Genomic DNA, 20,034 nt, shown 5'->3' with positions numbered 1-20,034 from the left:
TTTTTGTGTGGGTTCTTTTCAGTGCTGAGGATTGAATCCAGGGCCTTGTGTGTGTGCTAGGCTCTACCACTGAGCAACATCCCCAGCCCAAGGTGGGGTCTGTTTTAATAATATACACCTGGGTACATGTTCTAGAATTGCCAACACTCATTAATTCTTATGATGTGGTCATTAAGGTTACTCTTGGTATCACGATACACATTCCCCAGGGCACTAGCTGCTTAAATTGCAAAGAGTCTTTTGAACTTTATGCAAAGTTCCTGAAATCTCTGCCTTGGGAGAATGGGCAGCTCTAATGTGCTTCCTGGAGCTTCTTAAAAACACTAAAGTGAGCACAAAATATAAATAAGAAACAGCATTCAACTGCATACTCCCCAAATGTTCCAGCAAATGCCCTCTTGTCTGCTGTTTCTTTTCAGGTTTTGGAGTGATCTTGTCCTCATATTCTTCTGAAAGGTACCCAGGGAAAATGCTGACAGTCAGTAGGATATCACCCTAGATTATCTTTCTGATATATAAGAAAGCTATCACTTGACCGCTCCCCCTGTCAACAGAGATGACACTCCACTTTATATATTATATACAGAAAGGTGTGGCTACCACCATACACTCATGCATGCTCAGCTCTGAGTTCATGTGAAGAGAAGGACTTTCAATTTAGAACAACTTACATCTATAGACAACAAACACAAAGAAACATGCAAACACCACAGGGAACCTGAAGGTAAAGACTTCATATTTTACACGATGAGGGGACACTGTTACAAAATGTTGATGGGATGGTTTCTGTTACTCATGCTCTAACTTGAGGGTCTTTGCAACAAAAGGGTGCTTGTGAAGGTGTTTGCTTTTTTGTTTTTCCTTCTCTTAGGAGTCATGGTGGTTCTGTGTCAGGCACTAAGCAATCTGGTGGCTTTTGGTCCAACGTGTATTTTAGTTGTCTTTGCACCTTTTTAATCTCTCTGTGAAGAACCAAGTTCAAATGCTGGAAACCGTGATGTCTCTGGTACCAGGATGTCGGAGAGAAAGTGAATAGCGCCAGCCATGCCTGTAAAGCAAAATGTGGACCTTTTAGGAATAGGCATGAGGGCGGTATTTGCAACAGAGACCTTTAATTGTTTCTTTTACTGGTCGCTCTAAGGATATGAGAAAAAGTGCTGGGACTTCAAAGATGATTTCATTAAAAAACAAGGATATTCTTATATTAATACTCAGCAGGTAATGACAAGTTTTCTTTACTCTTATTTTTTAAAAACTGACTCATGATCTTTCATCTTAACATCTTAAAACTTTAAGATGATAAGATGATACTACAGAATCACTACCAAAGAGCTACAGATGCTAAGCTGGAGGTGTAGCTCAGTGCAGAGTGCTTGCCCAGAAGGCATGAAGCCCTGGGTATCAGTCCTAGCACCATGGGAAAAAAAAAGAAAAAAATTACAGATATATATTTCAATACACAAAACTTCCCCCTCTCAGAGCTTTTATGTTACAAGTAAAAAAAAAGTTGTATTTTATATCTTCTTGAGGTTTTAAGACAGTAGTCCTCAAACAAGCGTTATTTGCTTTGGTCAAGATCCCCATTTCAAATCGCTGCAGTAATTAAACCTCAGGTTTCACACTTCACTGACAGGAGCTTCTGAAGGCTGCAAGCAGGGGAAGGTACCCTGACCACTCAAGCCTCCAGGCTTCTGTCTCCTCCTCCAATCAGAACGATACCTTTCTTACAGGATTTCTGTATGTTTAAGTTTTCTTAAAAATCACATACAACCAAACACAGATCTTAAGTGTACTGCTAGAGTTTTGACAAATGCACACACTTATGTAAAACAAACCCCTATCGAGATCTGGAATATTATATAATCCAAGCAGTTTCCTGTGCCCCTGTAGTCCATCCCCACTGCATCCCACAGAAGCAACCACCACAGATGAATTCTGCGCATTTCAGAACTTCACATGAATCACAATGCAGCCTTCTGTGTCTGGGTTCTCCACTCAGCCAATGTTTTTGGAATTCATTCATGTGTATGTCAGTAGTTGGTTTCTTTCTATTACTGAGTAGTGCATTATAGATTGTTTTCCTATTAAAGGACATTTCAATTGTTTCCAGCCTTTCCTATAAGTTCTTGAAGAAAGGGTTCCAGAAGTTTATTTTAAAAATTAAAAAACTAGTAACCTATTTCAATGTATTCAAAATAAACAGGAACACCTGATATCTTTGGGAGGGCCTTAAAGAAGGCCATGCTTAAATGGCCTATTTTCTGGTTTTAAAGAGTGGGGTGTCAGACTCACTAGATGGAGCACATTAGCAGGAGAATACACCCACAGGAGGGGGTGCAAGGCGTCAGCAGCTCCTCTGCCTGGCCTGCCACATAGACATTCAATATAACTATCCCTTGGGCCATCTGACCAAGAGTTTTGTTAACACCTACCACTAGTTCTGTCTGGCAGGCACTGGAGAGACATAGGGCAGAGTTAACTTCCCAGACACCAGGCGGTTGTACACTGAAAAATATTGATTCACTGGGGCTTTAAAGTTGCTATTATAAAATTGAACTTACAAACCTGAATGACCTCCATTTAGAGTTCAGGTTCTAACTCTGATATCTGGATATATCTGATGCAAATATACTACATTTTTATGACATAAAGAACTAAAAGTTTCATTGAGAAATATCCTTCCTCTATTTTTTGAATATTAAAAAGATCATATTCCTCAAAAGATCTAACAAATACTCTATTTTCTGTTCATATTTCTATTATGTGATTAAAAATATCACCAAGGTCAGAATAAAATAACATATATCTCTAGAGATGATTTGGACATCAAATGAAATAATAATACTACCAATAGCTTCAACACATAAAAATCTGACATCACAGATGAAATGGGCCAATTTCTCAAAAGCTAGAAACTCCTACAACTCACGCAACATGAAATAGAGAAAGGGAACAGCCATATAACTATTAAATAAACTGAAACTGTTTTGAAAAATCTCAGAAAAATAAATTTCCAGATGCAGAAATTTTTACTAGAGAAGTCTATCAAACATTAAAATTTGATTTACACTAATTTTCCCACCAACAAATACACAGCCTGTCCCAGAAAACAGAAGATGAGAGGACAGTTCTCAGGATAGTTCATTAGGTCAGGATTACCCTACTACCAAAATGAGATAAAGACAGTACAAAATAGGAAAACTAGAAATCAACACCCTTCATGAGTGCAGATGTAAAAAATCTTTATACAAGACTAATTTTTGGAACACTTTTTTCTAATAAAAACTTATCAGGAAGGCTGGGAACAGCCCAAATGTTCTTCAGTAGGAATCATTTTATTAGTTCTGAAGTCCGTTTGGGATAAGTATAAGATGTGGCTCTGAAGTAATTAAAGGTTATTATCAATTTATCTCAATTGACCTTTTGGTCTTTGTCCTTTGATTTCTGTGGCTTAAAGTGGATACACACATAAATATAAAACTAAATTTAAGTCCCTCTATAGGATTTTTATTTTTTTTCCCGACTTACATTCTGTTGTACCTATAGCAGACTATTAGTTTTTATTGCTTTTACTGATGGCCTATTATTGCTCTTTTCCAGAACTTTCTTCAATATTTGTTCATTGTTTCTTCCAATCACTAATATTACTAATTACTAATACTTCCAATTATTAATGCTTCTTTATATAATTTATATATAATTTAAATATATAATATATAATATAAATACATATAATTTATATAATTTAAGTTTATATAAACTAAATTTGTTTAACTATTCAAGCTTCTTGTGAGCACATTAATATATACAAATGTAATGCAGAAAAGTAAACTTACTATCTCTCCTACTGCTGAGTAGCAAGCCCTCCATACTCTGTCCACGTATACTTCACAGATCTAAAAACACTTGGATATTTACAGGTACACAAAGTAGTCAATATAAAGACACTCAATATCATTTTAAGCCATAAATTCATCTAATTATTTTAGTTTTGAAATTACTACTCATGTAAGATCAAACACACTGCTGCTAATCCCCAGAGACAGGAAGATCAATTTCACTCATTCAGATGCTTAAATCTATAGTTTTTTTTGGTTTGTTTTTGTTTTTCCACTTTCCTACCTTCAAACAGGGAATAGGGTCTGTCAGGAATGCGGCACCCATGTGCTCCGTAATCTAGACACCACTCTGCAAACTAAAACGAAAGCATTTCTTTTTAAGAACAGAATTTTCATTTGGTGAAAAGCAATAAATGAGATACTACAATGAATTCACAAGAATTGACAGTGTTTCAGAGCAAGGGCTTGGGCCTGGACTACCTCTTCTCAGAGGGCTAAGACCTGGCAAGTTATGTTATGTACCTCTCCTCGTCTGTTTTCTCATCTGCAAGGTGGTATCTACCTCATCCATTGTTTGTCCTTTCTAGGCATCTGCCTCCTGCCCACCCATTGATCACTTTTGAAGTAACTCCAAACTCTTGCTCTGAATTTAAAAAACCAGGCTCTGAAGCTGCCTTCAGAATCAGCTGCTGGCTCCCCCTGGCGATTTTCTCTGGTAGCAACTTCAGCCCTGGACAGGGCCATTCTCAGTCAAACTCTTGTTAAACATAATCTACTCTGCTTTTCTTACCTCAGCTTCCTCTTACTCCATTCCTTATGCACCACTGTTTGGCCAGCTTCATTGTGAAAATGCCTCATCCCTTAGCTCTGTCAGTGCTTTCCTTTGAGTTCCTTGATCCTTTGTTTTCAGATCTCTTCAATGGATTTTTCTATATTATAATAAACTTCCTTTTTTTTCTTAAGGTAACACTAGCATATTTAGTACATGTTTAATAAAACTGATTCTGCTTTCTATCTTTCAAATATGCTTCCTCTTTTCCCTGTCTGATCACCATCTACCTTGTTTTCTTAGACAAAAGGAAAACACTCAGGTATTTCCATCTGCTCCACACTAAAGAAAAAAAAAAGATGGCACTACATTCAGTTCTACATCCTAAACTCTCCATTCTATCAAAGACAATGCCTAGTTATAACTTATTATTTTTTTTTGCATTAATGATTAATGTAATCTCTGCCTCATCCTTCCCAATGGAACTAAGGCCCTCTTTCTGAAGAGTCACAACATGGACTCCCATCTTTCAAATCAGTATTCAATGCCAGCTGATTATTAAAATCACCTGCAGAGGCTTTAAACTATTGGTGACAGGCTCTCTCACTTAATTGGTCTAGAGTAGGCCCACTGATTGTCAGGTATAACTGAGGTTGAAAACTGCTAACAGAGGACTTATTTTCTTTGGCTTCTGCCTGCCAGTCTGACTTTATCTCTTACTAAACACCCCTCCTGTGGCATCCCACAACACTGAAGTGCTAAGAGTTTCCAGAATACACAGAGCTATTTTGTGCCTTGGCAGTTTTACACAAGCTATTCTCCCTATCAGGAATGTACTCCACCCCCGAGGCCACCCTACTCCTGGTCCACCTGAGAGACTTCATCTTTGAAGAACCAGCTGTGCCTTACCCCTATTAAAGTCTTGAAATTCCCCATATTTACTTAAACATCTACAATTATAATTATCAAGGCTGATGTCGCCTGCAGAACCTGGCTGCTTTATGCCTCTGCCTCTCCTGTTCTGGTCTCCCCAGCCCATGCTCCAGCTACCATGAACTTCACACAGTTCCTCTGTGTGTTTCACACCTCCAGTTCTCTGAAGAAGCAGTTTCTTCTCCTTTTAACCTTTCCTCATTCCCCTTCGCTTAACTTCTAGTTGTCCTGGAGGGACTATTGGCCTGGATATTACTTTCTGACCTCCCACACCCAAGTTGGGTCCTAACTTCTTACTGTTCTTCCACAGTATCCATGTGTTTACACAGAGGCACCAACAAGAGGTACATTCTATTTGAATTAATAAAATGCCCATAATTGTAACAGATGTTCATTGATCAAAAGGTATAAAGAATATGTCAACCTTAAGGACTTCATCTATCAAGAATCATAATAAACATTTTCTTCCAACCTCTTTTCTATGAGCCATATTACTACAGTGTATAAAATGCATATAATAATAAAAATACTAGCAAACATTTACTTGAAAAGGAAACCTGAAGAAATGTGATCAAAGTCATAAAGCTAATACACAGTACAGATGGTAATTCTAACCAGCCAGTGTAACTCCAAAACTTGTGTTCTATAGAGGTTATTTACGTTTATTATTTCTGTCTTATAGACAAGTACACTGTAGCACACAGAGGCCAGGGAAAAGACTTTGCCAGAGGAAATCAAGGGGTTTTCCCTTATGATCAAACAAGGAGGCAGATTTGGAAGGTAGAAAGCAAATTAAGTTCCATTAAACATGTGGAAGGTGGAAAAACAGGGTAAGAAAAGAAAGAGGAGTGTTTGAGGACTTTGTACAAGTCCTGGGGTGTTCATATGTCCTCACCTTGCAAGCTCGGTAGAGATATTTTTTATCCTTTGTGAGATGATAAAGAGACAGAAAAGAATAGCCATTCCCAGAGGTCCCGTGGCAGATCCCATATCCCTTCCGGAGCAAACCTCGCTGCCAAATCACATCACTACACTCCATGGCCTCTTTCAGGTATTTCTCCTCTTTAAAAACCTGGGCAATGGAAAACCAAAACAGTGTTAACAAGATGTTCTCAATGAAGAGTTAGCAAAATCCTTTCCCTTCATGTAGAAAATTACATGATGGTAGGAAAACCAAAATGGCATTAGGGGTAAAAAACAAACAAACAAACAAAAAACCACTAGCACCAGAAGTGCATCATTTCTTACAATCCCAATCAGCCTATTCTTCATGGCTTCCTATTTTGTAGTTCTGCATAAATAATTCTAAAATTTAGCTTAAAAATTAGTTATTAAAGTTATCACATCTCTTTGATATGAGGTTTTATAACAAATAAACAGTTCCATAGTTCTTGGAACATACATTCCCTACCTCTAAAACCTCTACTCTTACACAAGGGATGGATGATTCTACAATATCCTGTCACTAGGACAAGAAACCCAACATCTTGGGTCAACACACATATCAGCAATACCCTAAGGACCCTGCACTACCAAGGTCAGTGAGCTCTGTCAAAATGTATTAAAAGGAAACCTGCACAAGGCTTTCTGTAGTCCCAGAAACAGGCATGCCCAGACTGCAGAATTTCATAGCACTGTCTCCACTGAGTAGTTTGTATGGAGAGTTACGGAGACAAACAGGCACAGCAAAGGCAAATGACTGTCAGAAGAAGCTGTTTGTTTTCATTTCCCAGACTCCCTTATAAATTTTCTTCTCTTTTTTCTTATTTTGCATTTATTGCTTCCTTGGTCCTGTTCTCAGAGTCTGTTAATAATCTCAACAGCTTATGAACTCATGCCACTCGAGTACAAACAAGCTTGGATAATGAAAGACATGAAGGCCATTAGACATGATCTACTTAAGGTGGCACATAGGATTCATCTACTAGTGACTGATGAGTAGTAACCTCCTGGGCACTAGGCTGAGAAGAGTCCTGAAGTTGTACAGGGGAAAGGCACATCTAATCATGAAGGAGATTAAATGTTCCCAAAATTAGGCTGCCAGAGTCAAAAGTAAGACCCTATTTCTTTATCATGACAGCAGCTGAAAGGCAAGCTCTGGGGTCAGACTGTCTGTCTCTGAATCCCACTTCTGTCATCTTTCAACTTGGACAAGTCACTTAATCATTATGTCTTAGTTTTCTATAAAAGGATAGCCTTTCTTTAATTTTATTTGTTCATTTTAGTTATACATGACAGTAGAATTTATTTTGATATATTTATATAAGCGTGGAATATATCTTATTCTAATTAGGATCCCAGTCTTGTGATTGTACATGATGTGGAGATTCACTGTGGTATATTCACATATGTACACAGGAAAGTTATGTCAGATTCATTCCACTGTTTTTCCTAGTCTTATCCACATCCCCCCTCCCTTCCCTTCATTCCCCTTTAATCCAGTGAATGTCTATTCTCTGACTCCCTTATTTTTTATGTTTTTGGTACTGGGGATTGAACTAGGGGCACTCAATCACTGAACTATATCCCCAGCCCTATTTGGTATTTTTTATTTAGAGACAGGGTCTCACTGAGTTTCTTAATATCTTGCCATTGCTGAGGCTGGATTTGAATTCACAATCCCCCTGCTTTAGCCTCCTGAGTCGCTGGGATTACAGACCTATGCTGGCTCTGCCTCCCTTATTGCGGGTTAGTATCCACATATTGGAGAACATGTGACCTTTGTTTTTTTGGAATTGGCTTTTTTCACTTAGCATGATAGTCTCCAGATCCATCCATTGACCAACAAATGTCATAAAGTCATTCAATTTTATGGCTGAGTAATAGTCCATTGTGTATATATACCACAATTTCTTTATCCATTCATCAGTTGATGGGCACCTAGGTTGGTTCCATAGCTTAGCTACTGTGAATGATACTGCTCTAAACATTCATGTGGCTGTGTCACTGTAGTATGCTGATTTTAACTCCTTTGGATTTGTAATGAGGAGTAGGATAACTGGGTCAAATGGTGGTTCTATTCCTAGTTTTTTTTTTTTTTTTTTTTAGGAATCTCCATACTACTTTCCAGAGTGGTTGCACTAATTTACAGTCCCACCAACATTTCTTCACTTCAGTGGCTTGCTGTGAGAATTAAAATGAGATAATGTTTAAGAAGTTCTTAGAACAGAAACTGGCTCATAATATGTGCTAACTACTTCCATAATATGTGCTAACTACTTCCATTATTTTTTCTATTATCCTGCCAGCATGACTATTTCACACTGTTAGTTGCATCTTAAGTCTCTCAGAGTTAATTGTAAAGGGAACACTTTAACCTATTTTAAAGAAATACTAGGTCAAAGCTAATAACTGGAAAGATACGTAGAGGCTATGTCTTGAAATCATACATGTGAAAAAAACTTAAACCTGATTTGCTTCTCTTTAGTGATTGCTAGGGGCATGTGAAGGTTGAAGGAGAAATCAATTAGGTGTCCTTCCCTGTCCTGCTATATTGGTAAGACTGAGGATGCTATGGAAGGCCCATAATACTACCTACACTTTAGTTTCCTTGCCCCCATCATATACACTGAAGTTCTCTATGTGAAAAGTGACTTTTAACAATGAGACATTTGAAAAATTAAGTATTAGAGAAAAAAAGCTTCCAGATTTAATCAAGATTCACAATCTTTATACTGTAGCAACAGTAATTAGCTAGAAAATCCAATGACTTAGCCATAGTTCTTCTCCTGATGGTAGATTTCTCTGAGAAGTGTCAGGACAAGAAGGTGTAATGAGATAGCAGTGAAGAGGAAATCATAAGGGATCTGGAGTCAGGAGACTTAAGTTAGAGTCCTTCTTCTATAACTACTAATGGTGTGATCTTGGGTAAGTCATGTGACTTCTGTGGCCTTGTTTGCTTATGTTACAAAATGGATTAACTCTGAGATAACTCTAATGTTGCAAACAGAGATAAGAGTTTCAGGCAGTAATTAAGAATATCTTTAAGGATGCAAAGGAAATGAAGGTGAAATAAAGACAAGTCTAAGACAAATTAAAATCAATTTGTTGTCACCAAACTTGTACTACAGGAATGCTAAGGCAAGTTCTACAGGCTAAAGGAAATAGAAATCTGAACCTTTGGGAAAGAATACAATACACTAAAAACATATTTAAATAAATATCAAAACTACCTTAAGAAATTAAGGTATTTAAAAGAAATTTTAAATAATCAGAAATATTTAAATAAAAACAATTTTTTCAATTTAAAATTTATAATTTTAAATTATACTAGGGTTGATAACATTTGTAGACGTAGTATATATGACACAGTGTAAAGAAGGGGAGTAAACAGGACTATAAGCTTACCAGTTATTACATCTTATGTGAAGTGATAGATTAACTCTACACAGAGTATGAAAAGTTAAGGACATACATGCAATCCCTACAGCAACCGCTAAAAATAAAAATGTACAAATAGATACAGTTAAAGAGTAAACAGAGAAATTAAAATGAAATTCTAAAAAATATTCAACAAATGTATCCTATCTCCCTAAAAAAAAGAAAAAAAGAAAAAAATGGCAGAGCTAAATCTAACCATATCAGTAATTACATTAAACATACATGAACTAAACTTCCAATAAAAAGCTGAGATTATTAGACTGAATATAAGTCCATAGGTTGAAAGCAAAAATATATATCTTGGAAAGAGTAGTTATAAAATTCTGGAGTAACTGTATTAATATTAGGCAAAGCAGACTCAAGACAATATTATCAGAGATAAAAGGGACATTTCATATTGATTAAAAAGCTAATTCACTAGCAAGACATAAGTATCATAAATATGTATGTCTAATAAGAGTCTCAAAATACATGAAGAAAAAACTGACAAATTTAAAGAAAAGAAATAAAGCCACTGTAACAGTTGAGAATTTGAAGCACCCCACCTCCTCATACTCCTTATAACAGAGAGAAAAAAAATAGAGCAAACATATCTACAAAGTCATAGAACAGGGGTCATCAAACTATAAGCCCATATGGTCTAATATTGTAAATGAAATTTACTGGAAACACAGTCATGATCATTCATCTACATATTTATACCTGCTCTTGTTCTCTAATGACAGAATTGAGTAGTTATACTAGAGACAGTATGGACAAGACTAAAACAGTTATTATCCAGGTCTTTACCCATGCAAATTCCTGACACAAAATAACTAAATGAAACCTTCAACTATCTAACCTAATTAACATTTGTAGAGGACTATGCCCAGTAACTAAAGAATATACATTCTGATCAAAGTGCCTGATACATTCATCAAGACAAACTATTGAATCATAAAACGAGTGTAAATAAAATTTAAAGATTTAAATCATACAGAATATATTCTCTGACAACCATGGAATAAAATAACAATACAAATAAAATATCTAGACAATTCTCCACTCTCTGAAAAATGTACTTCTAAAATATCCATGGATCAGAAGAGAAATCATGAGGGTAATTATGAAAATATATGAAAATATTTCAAACTAAATGAAAAAGGAAAAAAAAATATTCAGAGATGAAGCTGAAGCAGTGCTTGGATAGAAATATGTTTTAGATGCTGTATTTGGGGGAAAATAGGAAAGTTATAAAAATCAATGACCTAAGGTTCAGCTTTAAAAAATTTAAAAAGAAAAAATTAATGTCAGGAGCAAAGTTTTAAAGGAAAGAGAAGAAAAGCATCAATGAAGTAAAAAAGAGAACTCAAAATTAACGGAGTTAAAAGTTGTTTGTTTGAAAGACTAACAAAACTGATAGGCCCTTATCTGATGAGGGGGAGGGAAGGAAAGGGAAAGACAGAAAGAGAGAACAAATTACTGATACCAAGAATGTAAGACACTCCTTGGCCTATACCCAAAGGACTTAAAATCTGTATACTACAGAGATACAGCCACATCAATGTTCATAGCTGCTCAATTCACAATAGCCAGACTGTGGAACCAACCTAGATGCCCTTCAATTGATGAGTGGATAAAGAAACTGTGGTATATATATACAATGGAATATTACTCAGCCATAAAGAATGATAAAATTATGACATTTGCAGGCAAATGGATGAAATTGGAGAATATCATGCTAAGTGAGATAGGCCGATCTCAAAAAGCCAAAGGACGAATGATATCGCTGATAAGTGGAGGATGACACATAATGGGGGGGAGGGAAGGGTTAGAGTTAGGGTTAGGGAGGGGGGCAAGTATGGAGGAAGGAACTACTGTATAGAGGGTAAAGAGGGGTGGGAGGGGTGGGGGGAAGGGAAAAAATAACAGAATGAATCAAACAACATTGCTCTATGTAAATTTATGATTACACAAATGGTATGCCTTTACGCCATGTACAAACAGAGAAACAACATGTATCCCATTTGTTTACAATAAAAAAAAAAAAAAAAAAAAAAAAAAGAATGTAAGACAGCCAGGTGTGGTGGTACACACCTGTAATCCCAGTGCCTTGGCTGTGAGTTCAAAGCCAGCCTCAGCCAAAGCCAGGTGCTAAGCAATTCAGTGAGACCCAGTCTAAATAAAATACAAATTAGGACTGCGGATGTGGCTCAGTAATTCAGTGCCCCTGACTTCAATCACTGGTATTCCCCCACCCAAAAAAACAAAAACAAAAACAAAAACAAAAAAGAATGAAAGAGAACTATCACTACAGACTCTACAGACAGTGAAAAAATAAGGGACTTTTAAGAACAATATTGTGCCAGTAAATTTGACATCTTAGATAAATGAGAAAATATATTGAAAAAATTAAAACTGACACAAAATGAATTCTATTAAATAAACAATTTATAATAAAAATTATGCCACAAATATATGAGCAAGAATTTTACACAAAGTCTTTCTGAAGATAAAAGGAGGAAACACTGTGCAATTGATTTATATGACCAGATATCAAAACCAAACAGAATATTATAGGAAAAGAAAAATTACAGACTAACAGAGACATAAAAATATTTAACAAAATATTAGAAAACTAAATCTAACCCTATTAAAAGAATAAGAATCATGGTCAAGTGGGGTTTGCAATAAGAACACATATTGGCTTAACTTTAAAAAAGCAGTCAACATAAACCACTACACTAAGAAAATGAATGCAGGACAACTATAAAAGCACTTGAATAACTAAAGGGGAAAGAAAAAAGAAAATTCAATATCCAATCATGATAAACAATAAAAGAAGAAAACATCCTCAATCTGATAAAGAACATTTATGAAAACAGTTAAAGTACATCTGATGATGAAACATTTAATTTTTTCTCTGAGACAGAATCTTTCTAGTTAATATTGTGTTATAGAGCATAAGCAATGCAACAAAGGAAATAAAAAGCATAAATCAGAAGGAAGTAAAACTATCTTTATTCATAGATATGTATATACAGACAATCCCAAGAAATTTGAGTTACTAGAATTACTATGTGAATCTAGCAAGCATACAGAATATAGTCAATGTACAAAAATCAATTCTATTTCTATAGATAAGAAATGAATGATTAAAAATGTAAACAAATGAAATAGGAATAAGTTTAACAAAATATGTATAAGATCTGTACATCAAAAAGCTATAAAACACTGTTGACAGACATTAAAGAAAATATAAATAAATGGAGAGAGAATAAATATTTGTGACTAGGAAATCAGTATTATTAAAATGTCACTTCTACCCAAATAGATCTATAGATTCAATGCACTCTCACTCATAATACTAATACACTTCTTTTTTGAGAAGTTGACAAGCTGACTCCAAAATTTTTAGTGGAATAAAAAAAGACCTAGAATATTCAAATTGGTTTTGAAAAAAAAAAACAACAAAATTGGAGGTTTTAAGTTATCAAACTCAAAACTTAAAGTAAGTAAAACAGCTTTATCATAAAATAGTATCATAAAGTCAAAATAACAAAATGAAATTTAAAATAAAAAGAAGTTCATACTTACCAGGTCATTTGATATTTTTATAAAGGCACCAAATGAATCAAATGGGAGAAATTAAAAAGTCTTCAACAAAGTGCAGGAACAATCCTTAAGGTCAAAAGAAAGCACCCCATTCCTTTCATAATGTTAATAAACAGAACTTGAGATAGGCCTAAATGTAAATGTCTAAAACCAAAAAGTTCCTAGGAGAATACTATTTGTATAACTTGAGGGTAGGCACGGTTTTTAGACAACAAATTACCATAAAAGAGTGATAAAATTTATTAAAATTAAAAACGCTATTAATCAACTGATCCCCAAAAATCTCAGGCTAGGTAATGCAGGAATACTCAGAGGAGAAATGATTCGATTATAAGAGCTGTAACCTCTGCCTCACCTCAGGCCCAGAGAGATGGTGTCTGACCTATCATGGTCTGAACCTCTGAAAACATGAGCCTAAAATAAACTTCTTCCTCTGTGTTGTTCTAGTCAGGTACGTTGGTTACAATGATGCAAGCTGACTAACACAAACATGATTAGGAGAACTACAGATTGGGAGAAACCATTTGTAAAATATATAACTTACAAAAGAACTTTAATCAGAATTTAATGAGGAATTCTCATAACTCAAAAAGAGAATAAACAGAATTTTAATGTAGTAGAATGAATTTCAAATGATTAAGTATGTAACCTTTGTATCTTATGAGAGGAATCTCTGTTTAGGAATGGCAGGACAGGAGAAGATGTTCAAATGGAATTCTGAGCACAGTCCCTGCAGGGTGCAGCTGGTCTGAGTCATTAGTGGGCTACAGATAGCAGAAAACTGAGGTGCTTGCTCCTGGAGTGATCAGAGGCAGTGGAAACAGATGGTGGCAACGGTGCACAGAGCTAATAGAAATGGAACTGCCCAGGATGGAGGTCCCCAGAGGAAATCCTGGTAGCTGATCACCACCTGCTTGTCATCCACAAGTCTCAATTGCTGAAGCAGAGAGGAAAGCAGTCCCACAGCAGGGATTATTAGTCACCAGGAGGACTGGACTACAAAAGCTAATCTTAAAGGTGAAAGGGGAAGAGGAGTTTGAAAAATAGAAACTTTGAATTCCAGCAGTCTTACATCTGATATGAATAATAAAGGATCCATGTTTGTGCTGTCAATATTATGCTCACACCTTACTGTTTAAATTTTATATTAAAATATATCATCATATCATTGATATTATAATTACTCTAACATACAAAAAAGAAGAGGCAGTGATTTGAACAGAATTACGTTTTAATTTAAAAGCTAGGATAATGTTAAGATGAATCATTAAGTTCTCCTGATTTTTTTATATATATTTTTATTTGTCAATGGATCTTTATTTTATTAATTTATTTATATGTGGTGCTGAGAATAGAACCCAGTGCCTCACACATCCCAGGAAAGTGCTCTACCACTGAGCCACAACCCCAGCCCCAAGTTCTCCAGATTTTTGAAGAGTATTGTGCTATGCTCTCAACAAGTACAATAACTGACCCATTTCTGAATGTTCATATTTTTTATACTATTTGAAAATTTTTAGTCTTATTCTTGAAGGAGAACTAAAAAATTTCTGAGAAATTATCCCCTATCATAAGAATTAAGTTAGGAGAGATCCAAGATGGCACACTAAAGGGAAGCTGTGTTCTTTGTTGCTCTATAACTTCGGTTTCAAGCAGGAAACCCGAGGAAAATCTGTTTCTCTGTAATATTGCAGTCTTTGCTGATTATCAATTCCCTGCTGTTTACCCCTTTTGTCCACCTTGATCGCCCGCAATCTGCCAGCCTATCGACTATTTTTTGAGTGCAGATTGCTCACTGACTGCCACCTATCATATGACATCTGCCATTTGCCCATTTGCCTGCCTCTTGCCTGCCTATTGCCTGTTTTTAGCCTACCCATCAAACACCAACCAAGGTCCAACTGCCAATCATCCACTGATAGCCTACAGATCATCCACATGGCCAGCAGACTGCCAGCTGTCTGCTGATGCCTGAAGTCCATTGTCACAGTGCACACAGGTTTGGTTACATGTGGCTGGGACAACAGCTGGGATAACAGCCAGGACCTGCAGGAACCCCGGCCCGACTGACCATACCCTACCTCCAGAACCCCCTGGCTCAACCAACTGCACCCCACTTCCAGGACCCCTGGCCCGACCAACTGCATGGACTCAGTGCCCATCCCCCAAGCTGCAGCTCCCCATTTGCCAACACATTTGGAAGCCAGTGTGGCCATCTTGGATTATCCTGGAAGCGGAAGCTGCCATCTTTAGGTGGGGCAAATTCCATCCTGAGATGCCTGCTGGGAGGCTGAGAGACTGGAAGCTCATTGTCAGGTCCTCTCATGCATCAGGCTACTGAAGACTGGGAGGTTTGAATAGTATATGACTATTATAGTGTAGATTTGTTTTTCCGTTTTGAAAAATTTTGTTTCTCTTTATTTTTTTTTCTCAATTTTCCTTTTGTATACCTGTTTCCTCAGTGTATCTTTCTCCCTTTTCTCATGCTAACAACCAACTTCTTTGGATTACACTTCACTCTTCCTAGGATCTAGAACTTCTATATATTCTTTTCTTATCCCATTAACAGTTACATCCTATACCCCTCCTCATCCTCTTTGTCCTCCTTTAGAAATTGCAGACCTCAGTGCAAATCTATTTCTGATACTGTAGATAATAGTTGAACTCATCCTCTCTGTTTTTTATGACAATATTGTTAATGTCTTCATAGGGGTTATTTGGTTTAGGGTTACATATTGTCTATACTGGGTGCTGCTAATATTGATCTTCTCCTTAAAGAAGAGGTTTTGGAAACCTGTAAGGTCACTATAAGCCCATAGAGAGGAAACTGCAATACCCCAGATCTGTACTGCTAGAGGGAAAGATACATGAACAACATGAAAACACAGGGGTAGAAAGTGTTCCAAATCAAGATTCTATACTAATAGAACCCAATGACAGCATAGTAGAAGAAATGTATGGAGTTCAGAATATACTTAATTAAAATGATTCATGAAGCAAAGGATGAGATAAGAGAACAAATACACACAATGAGTGATCACTCCAATAAGCAGTTGAAAGAGCAACTGCAGGAAGCAAAAAGATAATTTCAACAAAGAGATAGAGATTAAAAAAAAAAAAAAAAAAACCACAACAACAACAAAAACAAACAAATCCTTGAAATAAAGGAAACAATAAACCAAATAAAAAACTCAATGGAAAGCATCACCAAGAGAATAGATCACTTGGAAGACAAAATCTCACACAATGAAGACAAAACATTTAATTGTGAAAATAAAGTTGACCAAACAGAGAAGATGGTGAGAAATCATGAACGGAACCTCCAAGAACTGTGGGATACCATGAAAAGACCAAATTTAAGAATTATTGGGATTGAAGAAGGCACAGAGATACAAACCAAAGGAATGAACAACCTATTCAGTGAAATAATATCAGAAAATTTCCCAAACATGAACAATGAAATGGAAAATCAAATACAAGAGGCCAACAGGACACCAAATGTACAGAATTACAACAGATCTACACCAAGGCACATTATAATGAAAATGCCTAACATACAAAATAAAGACAGGATTTTAAAGGCTGTGAGAGAAAACCATCAGATTACATATAAGGGGAAACCAATATGGATATCAGCAGATTTCTCAGCCCAGATCCTAAAAGCTAGAAGGGCCAGAAACAACATATTTCAAGTTCTGAAAGAACATGGTTGCCAACCAAGAATCTTATACCCAGCAAAAATAACCCTCAGATTTGAAGATAAAATAAAATCCTTCCATGATAAACAAAAGTTAAAAGAATTTACAAATAGAAAGCCTGTGCTACAGAATATTTTCAACAAAATATTCCATGAGGAGGAAATGAAAAACAACAATGTAGGTCAGCAAAGGAAGGAACTACCCTAAAGGAAAAGCCAATCAAAGGAGAAATCAAGACAAGTTAAAAACCAAAAATAAGCCCAAATAACTGGGAATACAAATCATATCTCAGTAATAACTCTGCATGTTAATGGTTTAAACTCATCAATCAAAAGACAGACTTGCAGACTGGATGAAAAAGAAAGACCCAACAATATGCTGCCTTCAAGAGGCTCATCTCATAGAAAAAGACATCCACAGACTAAAGGTGAAAGGATAGGAAAAAATATTCCACACAAACGGACTCAGTAAAAGGCGGGGGTTTCCATCCTTATATCAGATAATGTGGGTTTCAAGTCAGAGTTAGTCAGAAGGGATAAAGAAGGACATTTCATACTGCTTAAGGGAAACATAAATCAGGAAGACATAACGATCGTAAATATTTATGCCCCAAACAATAGTGTATCCATGTACATCAAACAAATCCTTCTCAATTCCAGGAATCAAACAGACCACAACACAATAATTTTGGATGACTTTAACACACCGCTGTCACCACTGGATAGATCTTCCAAACAAAAACTGAACAAAGAAACCATAGAACTCAATAACAGAATCAATAACTTAGACATAACACATATATTGAATATTCAATCCATCAACAAGTGAATACACTTTCTTCTCAGCAGTACATGGATCCTTCTCTAAAATAGACCATATGTTATGCCACAAAGCAGCCCTTAGTAAATGCAAAAAAAAAAAAAAAAAGCAAAAAAAAACCCAAAAAAACAGATACTACCTTGTATTCTATCAGATCATAATGGAATGAAAATAGAAATCAATGACAAAATAAAAAGCAGAAACTACTCCAACACCTGGAGACTAAATAATATGCTATTGAATGAAGCATAGATAACAGAAAACATCAGGGAGGGGATAAAAAAATTCTTAGAGGTAAATGAGAATGATGATATAACATGTCAAAATCTCTGGGACACTATGAAAGCAGTACTAAGAGGAAAGCTCATTGCATTGAGCTCATACATTAAAAGAATAAAAAGTCAACAACTAAATGACCTAACATTACATCTCAAAGCCCCAGAAAAAGAACAGAACAACTCAAAATAGAAGACAGGAAATAATAAAAAACAGAGTTGAAATCAATGAAATTGAAACAAAAGAAAATTCAAAAAACTGACAAAAAGTTGATTCTTTGAAAAAGTAAACAAAATTGATAAACCCTTAGCCACACTAACAAAGAGGAGAGAGAAAACTCAAATTACTAAAATTTGTGATGAAAAAGGAAAGATGATGACAGATACCACTGAAACACATAACATAATTAGAAGCTACTTTGAAAATCTATACTCCAAAAAAACAGAAAATTTCTAAGACATCAACAAATATCTAGAGACATAAGATGGTTCTAGACTGAACCAGGAGGACATACACAATTTAAAGAGATCAATTTCAAGTAATGAAATAGAAGAAGACATTAAAAGCCTACCAACCAAGAAAAGCCCAAGATCACATTCTCAGCTGAGTTCTACAGGACCTACAAAGAACTTATACCAATACTCCTCAAAGTATTTCATGAAACAGAAAAGGAGGGAACTCTTTCAAATTCATTCTATGAAGCTAGTATTACTCTGATGCCAAAACCAGACAAAGACACATCAAGGAAAGAAAACTTTAGACCAATATCTCTGATGAATATAGATGCAAAAAACCTTAACAAAATTCTGGCAAATTACATACAAAAACATATTAAGAACATAGTGCACCACAATTAAGTGGGGTTCATCCCAGGGATGCAAGGTTGGTTCAATATCCAGAAATCAATAAGTGTAATTCATCACATCAATAGACTTAAGGTTAAGAATCATGATTATCAATAGATGCAGAGAAAGTGTTTGAGGAAATACAACACCCCTTCATGCTCAAAACACTAGAAAAAATAGGAATAGTAGGAACATACCTGAATATCCTAAGGGCTATTTATGCTAAGTGCATGGCCAACATCATTCTTAATGGAGAAAAATGAAAGCATTCCCTTTAAAAACCAGAACAAGACAGGGATGCCCTTTTCACCACTTCTATTTAACATTGTGCTTGAAATACTAGCCAGAGCAATTAAGACAGAAAAAAGAAATGAAAGGGATATGAATAGGAAAAGAAGAACTCAAGCTGTCACTATTTGTCGATGATTGATTGTATATTTAGAAGATCCAAAATATTTCACCAGAAAACTTTTAGACGTAATAAATGAATTCAGCAAAATAGCAGGATATAAAATCAACACACATAAATCTAATGCATTTTTATTCATAAACAATGAATCATTTGAAAGAGAAATGAGGAAAACATATCCGTTCACAACAGCCTCAAAAGAAATAAAATACTTAGGAATAAATCTAACAAAAGAGGTGAAAGATCTCTACAATGAAAACTACAGAACATTAGAGAAACAAATTGAAGATCTTAGAAGATGGAACGATCTCCCATGTTCTTGGATAGGGAGAATTAATATTATCAAAATGGTCATACTTCCAAAGTTTCTATACAGATTTAACACAATTCCAATTAAAAGCCCAATGACATTCCTCATAGAAATACAGAAAGCAATCATGAAATTCATCTGGAAGGAAAAAAGACCCAGAAT

General features: G+C 35.7%; 1 protein-coding gene across 1 annotated transcript in view; it reads right to left on the bottom strand.

The window, feature by feature from the left end:
* Nucleotides 1-716: 716 nt before the first annotated feature.
* Nucleotides 717-20,034, bottom strand: part of LANCL2 (LanC like glutathione S-transferase 2) — a 57,298-nt gene continuing 37,980 nt past the window's right edge. The window contains exons 7-9 of the mRNA XM_079151510.1: nucleotides 6,437-6,613; nucleotides 4,123-4,195; nucleotides 717-1,048 (exon numbers count right to left, since the gene is read on the bottom strand). Of these exons, the coding sequence (XP_079007636.1) occupies nucleotides 954-1,048; nucleotides 4,123-4,195; nucleotides 6,437-6,613 (345 nt within the window). The 3' untranslated portion in view covers nucleotides 717-953. The remainder of the gene's footprint in view (nucleotides 1,049-4,122; nucleotides 4,196-6,436; nucleotides 6,614-20,034) is intronic.

This window comes from Sciurus vulgaris (assembly GCF_902686455.1).
Source record: "Sciurus vulgaris genome assembly, chromosome: 8".
NCBI classification, from domain to species: domain Eukaryota; kingdom Metazoa; phylum Chordata; class Mammalia; order Rodentia; family Sciuridae; genus Sciurus; species Sciurus vulgaris.
The sequence above is the reverse complement of the archived record's forward strand: the minus strand, read 5'-3'. Positions and strand labels throughout refer to the sequence as shown.